A 14,168-nucleotide genomic window follows, 5' to 3' on the forward strand; every position below is an offset into this window, starting at 1 on the left:
AAATGTCAAATGAAATGAAACCATTTCAGGGCTCTAGACTAACTTTTTGCACTGGTTGCACTGGTGCGCCTAACTTTTTTTCTTAGGTGCACCAGCACAAAAGTTAGGTGCACCCAAATTTTCGACCGCATCGCATTTAATTTTTTTTTTTATTTTTTTTTTTTTTTTTAATCGCTGTCCATATAGGCAATATTGGCTTGTAAATGATTAACTAACAATCTGGTCAACATAAAGTTCTTTATTTGAAGCACAATTCTACAAGAAAGCAGGGCTCTAGACTAACACTTGAGAGAGGTGGCACTGGTGCTACCAAGTTATTCAGTTGGTGGCACCAGCCCTTAATTTGATAGCACCAGAGTCGTGGGGTGAGGTAAGAAAAAAGAATCACTAAAACTTAAAATTAAAATGTATTTAATACATTAATAAATCAATTAGAAATTAATACAAATCATTGTTTATGATTGAATTATTTTTATTGTATATGTAAACTCTCTTTCAACACTTTACCATATTTAAAGCACATCTTTCTTAAAGCTAATTTCTTCCTTTATTTGTTGTGAACGACTCCTATAAGAGAACACAATTCCTTTAATATCAGTGAGTGTTTTGGGGCCCGTCCGTTGTTGTTTGATGAACATTATAAACAGAGATCTTTATTATGCTGCTGCCCCTTTAAGAGCTCGCGCAATATACTGGAACACGTGTTTTGTTTCCCAACTGTTTGGTCACGAAACTGAATACCTTTACAAGGTTTCTTGTTAATATGGGAATTTTTAGCTTATTTTGTGTTAATATGTCCGTTTCAGAGTAAGAAGGTGTGTAAGAGAACTCCGTTTAGTATTTTGTGCTCTGACTCTCTGGGCGCGCGCATCTCTCAAACAACCCGCGAGACCTGAAGGCTTTTAGTGATTATTCTTCATGAAAGCTGCATTGGTACACGTTTGTCTTGTATCAATAGCGACTCACAAATAAATAGTATTTAGCGTGATGTATAACGTTTTGTATGCTTTGCAGTGTTGTTAGAGATCTTTATACAATAGTAAGAAGTAAGAAAGTAAGGAAAACGAGTAAAGTAAGAAACGACGTTCAAACGTCACGAATAGGCAAATTGGTTTAATCTTTTGTATATATAATAGTGGTGGGCGGATCGATCCTGAAGTATCGATACTGAGGTTGTATCGAAAAGGATCGATCCTAACATAAAAATATCGATACTAATGTGTTTTTAGTTTTTACTACTGATTTTATTTATTTACTAATGTAGCTAATAATTGTATAATGAAGAAAAACTATTTCCCATACACCTAGTTTTGCACACGTTGCTCCTCCCTGCCCTGCTGTGTTTTGTAGTCCGCTATCACGTGACTCAGCAGCGCCAAGCGCAAGAACGCAGACGCTGCTGCAGCCGGCGAAAAGAAAAGGAGCATCGTGTGGAGTTTTTTCACCTCGGTCAATAAAAACACTGCGAACTGCGATGTATGGCAGTGGGCCTTTGCTATGGAGCGAAAAATTGTGCCTAAATTTAACAAACAAATCCAGCGTTTTGCAAACAAATGCAACCTTTTTTGCAAAAGAAACTAAACTCTGAAACAAACAGAAAGCGTTTTACAAATAGCCTACATAATGCAATTCGAGAGAAAATGCAAAGGTGTAACATATAAATGTACTATGTTTAAGTCTCACCTTTTTATGAGATAATACGTTTTGTATATTAAAACCAATGCATAATTCATTATTTATTATTAAGAACAGCAACTGATTATTATTAACAGTTTCAATAAATTTCATGAGACTAACTGAATGAAACTTGATGAATGAAATTAATTCAGTTTCTGGCACTGGCAAGGGTGGCACGCAAGGAAATGTTCATGGCTTCTTCCTATAGAAACTAATTCCCAATAGCACCACCTGCTGTTGCACATGCATTTGTGTGAAAATCTGCACGGTCACATTTGTGAGAAAATCTGCATGGTCACATTTGTGAGAAAATCTGGACGGTCACATTTGTGAGAAAATCTGGACGATCACGTTTGTGAGAAAATCTGGACGATCACATTTGTGTGAAAATCTGCACGGTCACATTTGTGAGAAAATCTGCATGGTCACATTTGTGAGAAAATCTGCATGGTCACATTTGTGAGAAAATCTGGACGGTCACATTTGTGAGAAAATCTGGACGGTCACATTTGTGAGAAAATCTGCAACGTCACATTTGTGAGAAAATCTGCACGGTCACATTTGTGAGAAAATCTGGACGTCACATTTGTGAGAAAATCTGGACGTCACATTTGTGAGAAAATCTGCACGTCACATTTGTGAGAAAATCTGCACGGTCACATTTGTGAGAAAATCTGGACGTCACATTTGTGAGAAAATTGCACGATCACATCTGTGAGAATATCAAGCTGAGAGAATCTCATAAAAAGGTGAGACTTAAACACAGTACATTTATATGTTACACCTTTGCATTTTCTCTCGAATTGCGTTATGTATTTGTAAAACGCTTTCTGTTTGTTTCAGAGTTTAGTTTCTTTTGCAAAAAAGGTTGCGTTTGTTTGCAAAACGCTGGATTTGTTTAAGTTTAGGCACAATTGTCGCTCCATACTTTGCGGGTAAAAAGCCAAAGATTGAAAGTACTTTATTATTTAAGCACTTTATTTACTTTGTGTCTCAAACAATTGTGTGCACTTTGTTTATAAATTCACTTAAAAAAGTGTAATGAAAGGGAAACATGTTAATTTGTTCTATTATTTTGTCTAAACATAACACTGAACAAAAACAGAAAAGCAGTTTTAAAGTCTTTGTTCTTGAGTAATAATTTTGTCCACTTTGTTTTTTTTTAAAGCTAGAGAAGTAGTACTGGGATAACGAGAAATTGTTTTGTTATATATCGTTTTTCTGTTCTGTTAATCTGTTATTGTTACTATTTTCCAGTAATAATTTGATGCAAAGTTCATGTTTGCAAATTCGATTACAGGAATAAGTAAGTAAATAAATAGATTTATTTGGTTTAAATGACGTCCAGTGTTTTAACATCTACATGATGAATTAGCTTACAGGCACATTAAGAGCACAAATCACAAAATATTTTAGTGGTCATGAAAATGTATTCAGATTTAGCATATTAATGATGCATTCACCTGATAAATCATGACATTTCAACTACAGGAAAGTAAATGTAAGTTCAAATGAATGCTTTTTAAAAGTAAAAAGTATTGGTATCGGTATCGAAATCGGCAATACTGGCCCTACATTTACTTGGTATTGGATCGATACTAAATTTTACAGTATCGCCCACCACTAATATATAATGTCATATATGTCATTAAAAGACATATTACACAAAAATGAATTATAAATATTAAACTGCCCCTCTCAAAATGATTTGCAGCATCCGGGTTACAGGGTGTTATTAGTTTTGAGTAACAACCCTTGGAATGTCGCGGCTGGCCAATCAGAATCAAGCATTCAAATGAGCCGTGTAATAATTGAAAGTAACAACCCTTGAAATGTCGCGACTGGCCAATCAGAATCAAGCATTCAAATGAGCCGTGTAATAAGTGTATATAGCAAAAACGGTGCTCACAAATGTATATTTTTGTAAACCAGTCAATAATCAGGCTAAATGACCATACAGGTTGATATCTAAATGATTTACTTCAACTGTGGAATCGAAACTGGTAATTGATAAGAATCGGAATCAATAAGCGCTATTGAAATCGGAATCAATCAAATTAAAAGATACCTAACCCTAACAATAACTCTTCACCCTTCGGTGTACTGTGGGTCCTTGAGAAGCCTGGAAAAGCATTCAAAGGCATTAAATCACACGTTAAATCATGACCAACAAATATAAGCCCATAAAAAGTATTCAAAATTATGACAGGCTCATCCAGATTTTGTCCTCTGTGCTTTTGTTGCTCTTAAAGGCATGAAAACGTTATTATCCGCTTGAATGGACATCTGGAGACGGCATAGATGGAGAACCACAGATGCCCTTTTTAAAAATCTCTGTTTATTTTACCCACACACTCCGTATCCGCTGTCATGCAGTTCAATTGCATCGGCATGTCCTGCTTTCACTGTTTTGCGCCCTACTTCTGGATCTGGCTCTTCCCCCCAATCTTCCTGATATTTGGACAATAGACAATCGCTGGCTGTCATTCTAGAGGAAGTGATCTCTCGCTTTGACTGTACAGAGATCATTTGACTATAAACTTTCTTTTGGCAGGCGTCTCGTTGAGGACTAAAACAATGGTCATCGTTATTTATTTAGCCAAATGACACACAATCGCTGGGAAGATGATTGTCTTTGGCAGGTAAACAGTAGCACATTCTCTCTACGTGTGTTTGAGGGCGTGCCCAACATCACCGTCGCCTGTGTTACATGCCAGACGACTTAAGCGGGAGATGCGTTTCATTGTTTCTCCCTTTGGTCATTTTGGTGTGTTTCCATGTTTTTTAGGCATAAATAAGGTAAAATAATCTTTCAAATGTTTTTTTTTCAGGTCAACCTTAGGGCATCTCAACTCAGATTCCCACAGCTTTGATGCATCACAGGTAAGCACTTCAAATAATTGTTTAATTTTTTTGTGTGCAGAATATTTTATGTAGGAACTAAAATCAAAACATTCTTTAGGACAAACTTTAACTTGACATTTGAAAATTTACAATGCATAATTAGCAGGATTTTCTGGTTGGTTGATAGGGTGTTGCTATGCTGTGTTCTGATCTTGTTACAGGTTGCTAGGCAATTACAGTTTTATGTATATATATTCCTGAAGTGGTCTAGGTGTTTCCTAAGGCTTTGATGTGTGGTTGCTAAGCAGTTGCTATGATGTTCTGAGCAGTTTCCTAGGAGTTGCTAGGGGATTGCTTAAGGGAGTTTGACTTTGTCAGCTTGTGTAATTTAACCAGCAGTGTTAATGACAGGACTTGTCACTGCAGTCACTTTCTTGCTTGTCAACCACTTTCATACTTTTTGAAGCTATATTTTTAGCATTCATAAGACCAGGTACAGCATTCACACTGTACTTGCAAAATGATGTCCGTAGGGTTTGATGAATGTAACACAAACACCTTATCTATTTAGCATCTGTCCAGACAATTGAAGTGAATGATGTATGTTTCCATGTGCATTTGATGTGTTCTAAGCAATTTAAGAAGTTCTTTGTTTAGTTTGTGAATTCTTTTTATTCATCCTCATGTCATTACAAGCCTGAGTTTCTTTCTTCTCCAGAACACAAAAGAAGATATTTTGAAGAATGTTGTTAACCAAACTACACTGGCCCCCACTGACTTCCATTGTATGAACACAAAACCACTGAGACATTTCACAAAATATATATTTTTGTGTTCCACAGAGTCATATTCATGATATGAATTGCAGGACGGTGAATAAATGCTGACTAAATTCTTATTTTGGGCTGAACTATCCCTTTAAGTAACTTATAGTGTGGGGTCTGCTGCATAGAGATAACTTGCCATTTGGATGTGAATGTGATCTCTTTCTTTGTGTAAATTAAATTTCATGAAAACATGATCTTTTAACTTATTCATATTGTCAAACACACTGTATCCTACAAATCTGTTCTAATAGTATATTTTAAAAGTAGGTCACTTATGTTTTCTTCTGAATATGTTCTGGAGAAGGTGAAGGAAGATGATAATTCATTTTGACAGGTTTGTTGTCCTGTGCCCTTTAGGTCAGTCGGTATCGCTCTTTTCTTGAGAACGCAACCTGGTCACATCCATAGTCCTTAGTTTACGTGTTTGGTCTCTGATTTGTTGTTGTTGTAATACAGACTTGTCATTTTAGGTTTATCATGTATCATTAGTTATACAGTTCAACATCAGGATGCTATGTAGTTTTGATTACGATTTGTATTTGTTCCCGTCTCCATGCGCACGTCAGAATATGTTAGGACCGTTCAGTTGAAGACCTTCTGTTGGTTTTCCAAAAGACCAATTTGATCTTGAAATTGGACATTGGAAAGACTTTATATATCAAAAAGATAATTTGCTCAAGAAAAGCCTGTTCCACTGTGTAACTTCCAATGAATTATTGTCCTCTGCAGTGTCGAGTCAAATCCAAGATGACGGAAGAGGTGATTGTCATCGCCAAGTTTGATTATATGGCCCAGCAGGACCAAGAGCTGGACATTAAGAAGAACGAACGTCTCTGGCTTCTAGACGACTCCAAGTCCTGGTGGCGGGTTCGCAACGCAACCAACAAGACGGGCTTTGTGCCATCCAACTATGTAGAGAGGAAGAACAGTGCCAGAAAAGCCTCGATTGTCAAGAACCTCAAAGACACTTTAGGTAAAGAAACAACTTCTGATTTACTCAAGTTATAGTTTTAAATGAGTAGCGTGTCAACACCACAGAGCTGTACATACGCACACTTGGGGACATTTATGGTGATGATCTTTTAGCGCTCTATGCTTTAATATTTTTATATCGCATCAAATGCGCTTCATTTGTTTCTCTTCTGCTATAGATGTGGTGAGCAGCAGAGAGTTGCTATTTAAACTGATAGTGTTCATTGATTAACAGTTATTATTAACAGTTAAGCAGTGCATTGTATTCATCTCTAGTTCTCAGGGTCTAAAAAGGTCCCAAAAAACGTGGGTCTTGTTTTGGAGAGTCGCAAGATTTGCATTTGATGCTATAATGATTGCGGCAAGATTAATGTGGTAAATACAGTGCATAAATGCAGCATGTGAATATTGGGAGGCTTTTTGCAAAATGAGGTTAATCTTATTTCATTACACCGCTGCATTCAAACTCTTTAGAGTCTGAAGGCATAAGATTTGAGTTTAGAAGACATCAGAATGATGCTTGTCCAAATCTTGATGTATTTTTGATAGATGTGATGTCTGATTTGCTTGCATGCAACAGGAAGCGCAGCACGCTCAATGCCATATATGGTGAAGGAGGAAGGAAACGATGCAAATTTCATTGGTTCTTGATCTGCAACATGTTGTGCATCTCCAAGATGCTATTTAATAGATCAGTGTGATATACAGTTTAGTGACTGATCGTGATTGATAACGTGCCATTGTTCCTCCCTTGAAACTGCTGTATGGTTTATTATATGGCTTAGTTACAAGTTACTTTTATGGTCCCACTTGTTCTGGTCGCACTAAAAAGCTAAATTGTTTGTGGGCAAATATGCAGATTTACTTCTGTATAAGCAGAGTTGTGTTAGATATGTTTCTAATTGGGTAATATGTGCGGTTTAGTATGTAGGGCAGTTTTCTTTGTCATTTCCTTAGAAGATCTGCTTTTGACCACAGTCATGCTTGGTGCTGCGATACACAGGAAGATAATGTTATTTAGCCAGAGTTACCTTCATGTGACAACTTTCGGTCCGACTGCTTGTTACAATTTGTAACTTGTAACCGTAATCACATATCTTCATTACTTATCAGGTATGGTAAATATTCTTTGTATGCAAGGTTTGTGTTTGAGCACTTCAATTTTGTTTGTTGCTTTTTGCGTTTGTTTTGGTTTGCATATATACTAAAAGCAAGGACTGTAAGATAACTGTTTCGACTAAGACCGACCTTCTGTTTTTATTTATTGTGGCTTTTCAAATTTGCTTCGTTATAATTTGCCGTAAAATATTAAACTATATTTTACCATAAAATGTAAACCAAAAAACCATTGTGATTATATTTTAATATGGCAGACTCCCATCCCATTGTCATTATTGTAAGTATATTATATATCTCATAATTATATATACAGTTTATGTTTATATGTTAAGCTGGTAGTAGTTGTACTACCTTTATATATAGTACTTTTTACCGTAATAGTTGGACAAATTTAACGCATTACTGTCAAGAAAGTACACTGTAAAAAAATTGACTGTAAAATTTACAGCAACAACTGTAAATTTTTACAAGAGTACTGTAAATCATTAACTACAGTTTCCCTGTAAAAATACAGCATATTTCTGTATATATACATGTGAAAATATGTACTTTTTTACAGCTGTCACTGTAAAATTACAGTTAAAGTGTACAGGGGCAACTGTGAATTTATATGGACTGCTATACTTGTATAGTGAATTATAGCATTTGGTGTGAAATTCGATTCACTAAATTAACTACAGTTAAGATTTTTCACTGCTAGTACATTTATGTAAAAAAACCTTTGCTGTACATTTCTGTAGTGTTTAGATGTGTTAATTTAATGTAACATGAACAATAAAACTTTTAAAATAACAGGATTTCATAGATGTAGCAAAATGCATTTATTGTACAATAAATATGAACATTAAGCGAAATAAGAGATTGCGAAATAAATGAAAGGCCCTAAAAATACAAGAATGCTTCCTTTCACAACAGTGAAGATTACACAATAAATAAAAGGCTTTAGCCTTAGGAAAAATGCAAATTGCAAAATATGTCTTTAAACATGAGAAATGGTCTGAATTGTGCCTACCTTTAAATTGCTTATTCATAAAAAGGCAAGATGTTGCATGTACATTAACCTGGAAAATCTGGCCAGCATCTCTTATTTCAATTTCATTGGAATTCTTCTTTTTAAATGGCAAGCCATTCAAAGTCCATTCGTTTCAGTAGCAGTGTGCATGTGGGTTCATTCCATGCATTTTTTTACTCGCTTTACAGCAGCAACTTTAGATCCAGTTTCGGGATTGATGCCCACAATTCCTCTGTGAAAAACAACCAGAACATCTAGTTACCTACTTGTCTTTTTATTTTTGGGTGACTCTTTAAAATGACACTTCTTTGTCTGGCAAGTTTTGTATTTTATTCTTTTAGTATATGCTGCTTTTTTGGTGTCCAGTGCAGTTACTTTTATACAGACTGGGTTTATTAAAAATGCAGTTTTAGGTCCTGAAATTTGCAGGCTTGTAGCAGCACTGCCATATTAGTTATTAGCATCTGCTCTAGAGTTTGGTGTGAAACATGACAGGGATTTATGGATAAACGGTGCGTAATCAATGTGACAACGTGTGTTGCTCCAGCCCTACATATCTAATCCTGATAAAGCATTCTAACTGGAAAACCTAGACGTCATTTGCAAGTAAACAATAAATATTGGTTAAGAGTTTATGCTCTGACTTACCTTTGAATAAATTTGAGCGTGCATGCAGCTTCATACTGAGAAGCCAGGTTTAAGTTGTAATGGGTCACAAACAATGCTGCCAGACCCTCAACAAATGCCCCTGAACATGGTCCCAGGATAACTTTCCTTTCAACTGACATCATCCATTTGCTTGGGGTCATCAATTCACCTAGAAAAATATGAAAGAGTAAACTTAGATTAATAAGGGTTGTAAAAGTATGGTTCATGGCCTGCAAAAAAAAAGAGCTTATTTTACGGAGTAATTCTGTTTTTTCCAGTCAAAATATATAAAAATTCTTAAATGAAGATGCATTAACTAGATAAGAAAAATGACACAAGATATTATTAAGTCTTGTTTCAAGGGGGAAAATCTAAATTAAGTGCATTTGCTCAAAACAAGGAAAATGATTAGCCAGTGGGATAAGTAAAATAATCTTCTTTTTGGATTATTTTACTTGCCCCACTGGCAGATCCTTTTACTTACAAATGGATAAGCCCTTTCTTGCAGTGTGGGTGCCTCATGTAAACTAAAAATGATAATACTACAAAATATGAGATACTGGTGATTACAGTAGAAAGCAAAGAATAGTTTGTATAATGTTTACATGGACTCAAATCAAATTACCTTGGATTATCAGTGTGGGTGAATCCGGTAATTCACCTCTTTCCATGTCGGCTGCAGTTGCTGCTACCTAAAATAAGTAAACAAATTCAAATTTTGCATTAAAAATTATATATTTTATATATATAGCACATAAAAAATAAATATTACTTACAACAGCTTCAATTAGAAGGGACTCAGGTTTTTTCTTTAAAATGGGCCATTAAGAGGTGCAGGACAAACAGGACCAGAGAATTTCCCTGACAGAACGGCACACACCTCATTGTTTGTTGGCTTTTCTAGAAAAAACATAGAAGGTTAAATTTCTTACAAAAAGAGATTCATCAACAATTTCGGAAAAATTTAGCTCAGCAACCTCTGACCTATCGCTTTCAGACACAACATCAGTTTTCATGGCCATGGCAGGCTCTTTCAAATGGTCTACAGAGCACTTTTTGTGTGTCCGTGACAGATGTGATGCGAATGTAGATCTTACCTTAAATGTCCTATTGCGACCAAAAGGGCACTGGATCTCCAGTCCTGATTGAATATGGCTCTTCAAATGAAACGGAAACTGTGTTAGGGTCCCACCTTGAACTTTACACGCCGCATTTTAATGTTTTATCACATATCTGTGCCTTAGAGAAGAGTCCTAATCAAACCTGTGACGGTCACTGTGACATACATCTGTAACGTTATATGTGGGACTTAAATAAAACAAAGAAAACATGTTGCCAGTCTGGCACACCACATTGAAATTGCGAATTAGTTTCAAATGATGCACAAAACTCGTGAGTGTACTGCTCTCGTTATTACAGAACTGACAGGTCACTTAAACATGTTAAACAGGATGACACAAACCTGCATGTGAATGGCAACTTTCTAACGAGCTCAAGTACACATATGAACACCATGCACGCTTACAAGTGAACTTAAAACAAAACAAAAACACAAAGAAAACTCGTTCCAGCATGTTCATCGAACTAACACGCACTAACTACATCAAATTATGTGCTAGACTCACCTAATAATAAATTCAGAGTAGAAACCAAATTAGACGGACAATCTAGTTTTGCAATGTGACAAAATAAAAATATTACTCGTTCACGATTTAACAGAGGTACTGGGCTATACATTACTCACCACTTCACATCCCCACTCGGTCCACCTTCGGTAGTCGCAATGTGCATGTGCAGCGCGTGAAATGTCCATGTCCACTGCTGATGACGTCATGACATTGCGCGAACTGTGCTACGCAGATATTGTCCAAATTTGTTTTCTTTACATTAAACATTAAACCAGTATATGTGTACGTTATCAAAATCTGCAAGTTTACAATTCATTTTAAAGACTGCATTCATTACAGTTGAGTATAGCGTTTGTGTTATTGTAAAGTACCAAACTTATTTTAAAACTAGTGCCACAGTTGACTTTTTAAATATACAAATAAATACATTAAATAAAACAATGTGTCATTACAAAAATGTTGTCCTGTAGCATTTGCTACATATTAGCATTTTAAAAAAATACAGTAGGCCTTTTGTAGACATACAGGCTGACTGTAAAATTTACATCGGTTGTTTAGCATGCTCCCACAATTCATAGCAAATTACAGTAGCACAGTAATTTTCAAAGTACAGTAGTCTATTGTAAAAATTTACTGTAAAAATTACAGCAATTTCTTACAGTGTAGTACTTCAGAATTACTATGTAAAACATAGTATGAGAATTGCAAATCTAAAACTTTGCGCATGGTGGTTATGAGGGGAATATGATTTACTTTTTGCAAATTGCAATATATATTTATATCAAATTTGCGGTTTAAAATATTGTCAAAATATTCCTGGAGAAGCGGAAATACTCTTCAACTAGGAAGGAATAAAGCAGGCTATTAGTTCTCTCCATGTTTTGTCTCAAATGTCTTTGAGGATTTCAGATGTTCGTTAAAGGAAGTGTTTGTGACTGGAATGTGAGGGGTAGTGTCAGAAGATAAGGAAGACAGAAACCGAGCAGATTTGAAAGATAAGATCATCGTTTTCCTGTCCAGGCTAGACCACATGCTCGCATGCTTAACACACCTAAGGACATCCAGGACCCTTGAGCCATTGAGCACAGTCACTTGGAAATGCTTGTCAGTCGGAGTTAAATTAAAATTAAGCATTTTACTTTACTATATGCTTTCACGTTTTCCACAAGTGTCCTATTTAATTTCTTAAATTCAGGGTTTTCATTTATTATATATTAGATGTTTTTCAGGGATTTTTTTCTGTTTGATGCAAACAGTACAAGCAAGATGTTCTCTTTAATCTTTAAATTAGTGTAATCTTGTGGTGTTTTTTTCTGGATGTGTGGGACTCTCAGCACAGAAACAGAGAAACTTTATTACATTTATATACAATAAACTGGGTTGGGAGAACATATAATTAAAGACGCACTAACGTGAATAAATCACAAAGCTCAAATACTGGAATGAAGCCTTTAGATAAAAATTGCTTTCAAAGTTAGCACACCCTATGCAAGTTACACCCTATTCATAATCATATGATTATTACCCCCCTTAAATGTTAGATAGTATACTAGCCTATGTATTTGCAAAAATGCCTTAGTGTTGAATTTTCAAATGGAACATATTCTCCTATTATTTTGGACGTCGGAAAGATGTTAGGAAAGATGTGTATGATGCTTCGTTGCAGCTAATGATAAACTACAGCTACACAACACATAACGTTTTCATCATTTTGCAAATTTCTGTACCTGATATTTTATCTGATCTGTGGAGAACAAGTTCGGAAGCTAAAGGAACCACAACAGATACATAGTGTGAAAACTGTGTGACCTAAATTTGATCACAGCATATAGGCCACTAAATACATACAACACAGAATATAAAGAGTAGGGGTTTTTACTGCATGATTTTTCTTTATAATTCATAATTACAAATAATTCTTCAAGAGTTCCAATTGTCAGTGTATATAGGATGGCAAAAAGTTATGTGGGTCAAAGACGTTAAGATGTCCCCATCAAAAGAAATTTACAAAAGTGATTTTATGTCCATAGAAAGCATATTAAATGTAAGTAAAATGTCTACATTATGGTTTCAACTAAGTTTTTGGAGAATAAAATGTCAAAATTTGGTTGAAATAATGTTATATTGTCATTGAGTGTAACACAATATTTAGGCTATGTACGAATTCAAACAATATGCTTATTTTGACTTATACATATTAAAATATATAAAAGAATAAGGGAGCATATTACATTTTATTGTGCTTTAAATGAGTAACAAATTCTTATTGACAAATGGGCAAAACCTAGGATAGTGGCAAATAAAAAAAAAGTAAAATTACAACTAAGTAGCATTTGGAGTGGAAGTAATTAGTCTTTTAATATGTCATAAATAGATTTTTGTTGTAAATATGCCTGACAAGATTGTTACACTGAATGACATTTTAGTGGGCACCTTCTGTAAATCAGGGGAAAATGTAAGATATTTATTTTTCCTCAGAAAAACAAAAGCAAAAATTAAATTAAATTAAACAGAAAACTTTTTCATTTTTTTTAACAACAACAATTTAAAGCAGTATTACACTTATTGTTTTATGCTTAAACCCTTTTTCGTCTTTGACCCATGTACATGCATAAGGTGTGAATTATATTTTTATGTTATTTATATTTTAAGTTTGTCCGTTTAGGGCTAATGTAGAAACAACATGGTGCACTCCATGCAAGAGGACCTGCGGTATATGTAGCTTGAAATAGCTCATTCTAAGGTAATAAAAACACAACGCTTCATTATGCAAGGTCTTTATGCACCTCTGAAGACATAGTTATGTATATTAAATTGCATTTCTGTCAATACATCCTCCAAAAAATGATACACTGGACCTTTAAATAATTAAGTTTAGGGGTGTACTCGACTTAAGGATTTACAAAGTCGAATCAGAATTGTCACGTCTTGCCTATAGTCGACCGATAGTAAAAAAACGGAAACGGTGTACACATTCATTTGTGAGTCATCTGCTGCTTCTCTTTACCAGTCTCACAGCACAGAAGACACGGAGAGACGCGTTCCTGCGCTGGGTCATAGCCAGACATCGCGCTCATATGCGCCGGGGGTTTCGGTACCCAACCCTAATAATGCCCCATTTCTTTACATCATAAATAATATTTTTGGCGGCACAGTTCATGCCACTGCCCATATAACCAAAATGACAGTATCCCCAGAACACGACTGTAAGATTGGTAGTCGAATCAGGCTCCTCCTATCGAAGCATCAAATCTTCGACTATTCAGGGTCACCCCCTAATTCAGTTTATTGAAACCTCTAGTTTTTTTATTCTAAACCTTTATTTGTTGTTTCAGTATCAGTTTATTAGCAATATAGAAATGCCAGGGACTGGTATCAGACCAAACTCAAGATATTGGTGTCGTTTAGCTAAAAGCGAAAGTGTCCATTACCCAAATTTCC

General features: G+C 35.3%; 1 protein-coding gene and 1 long non-coding RNA gene across 5 annotated transcripts in view; one reads left to right on the forward strand and one right to left on the reverse strand.

The window, feature by feature from the left end:
• nck1b (NCK adaptor protein 1b) overlaps positions 1-14,168 on the forward strand; it is a 45,613-nt gene that overhangs the window by 14,569 nt on the left and 16,876 nt on the right. Inside the window, exons 2-3 of the mRNA XM_057323418.1 lie at positions 4,509-4,560; positions 6,078-6,321. Of these exons, the coding sequence (XP_057179401.1) occupies positions 6,096-6,321 (226 nt within the window). The 5' untranslated portion in view covers positions 4,509-4,560; positions 6,078-6,095. The remainder of the gene's footprint in view (positions 1-4,508; positions 4,561-6,077; positions 6,322-14,168) is intronic.
• LOC130547459 (uncharacterized) lies at positions 8,192-11,079 on the reverse strand. Of its 4 annotated transcripts, none has more exons than XR_008961883.1 (7): positions 10,844-11,079; positions 10,363-10,387; positions 10,197-10,256; positions 9,876-9,999; positions 9,725-9,791; positions 9,100-9,268; positions 8,192-8,683 (listed from the first exon to the last, which is right to left on the reverse strand). It is a non-coding gene; the product is annotated as an uncharacterized LOC130547459 (long non-coding RNA). The 4 variants fall into 4 exon arrangements; XR_008961881.1 differs by having other exon boundaries at positions 8,194-8,683; positions 9,761-9,791; positions 10,844-10,932; XR_008961882.1 differs by lacking the exon at positions 10,363-10,387 and having other exon boundaries at positions 8,195-8,683; positions 9,761-9,791; positions 10,844-10,924.

This window comes from Triplophysa rosa, linkage group LG23 (assembly GCF_024868665.1).
Source record: "Triplophysa rosa linkage group LG23, Trosa_1v2, whole genome shotgun sequence".
In the NCBI taxonomy this organism is placed as follows: domain Eukaryota; kingdom Metazoa; phylum Chordata; class Actinopteri; order Cypriniformes; family Nemacheilidae; genus Triplophysa; species Triplophysa rosa.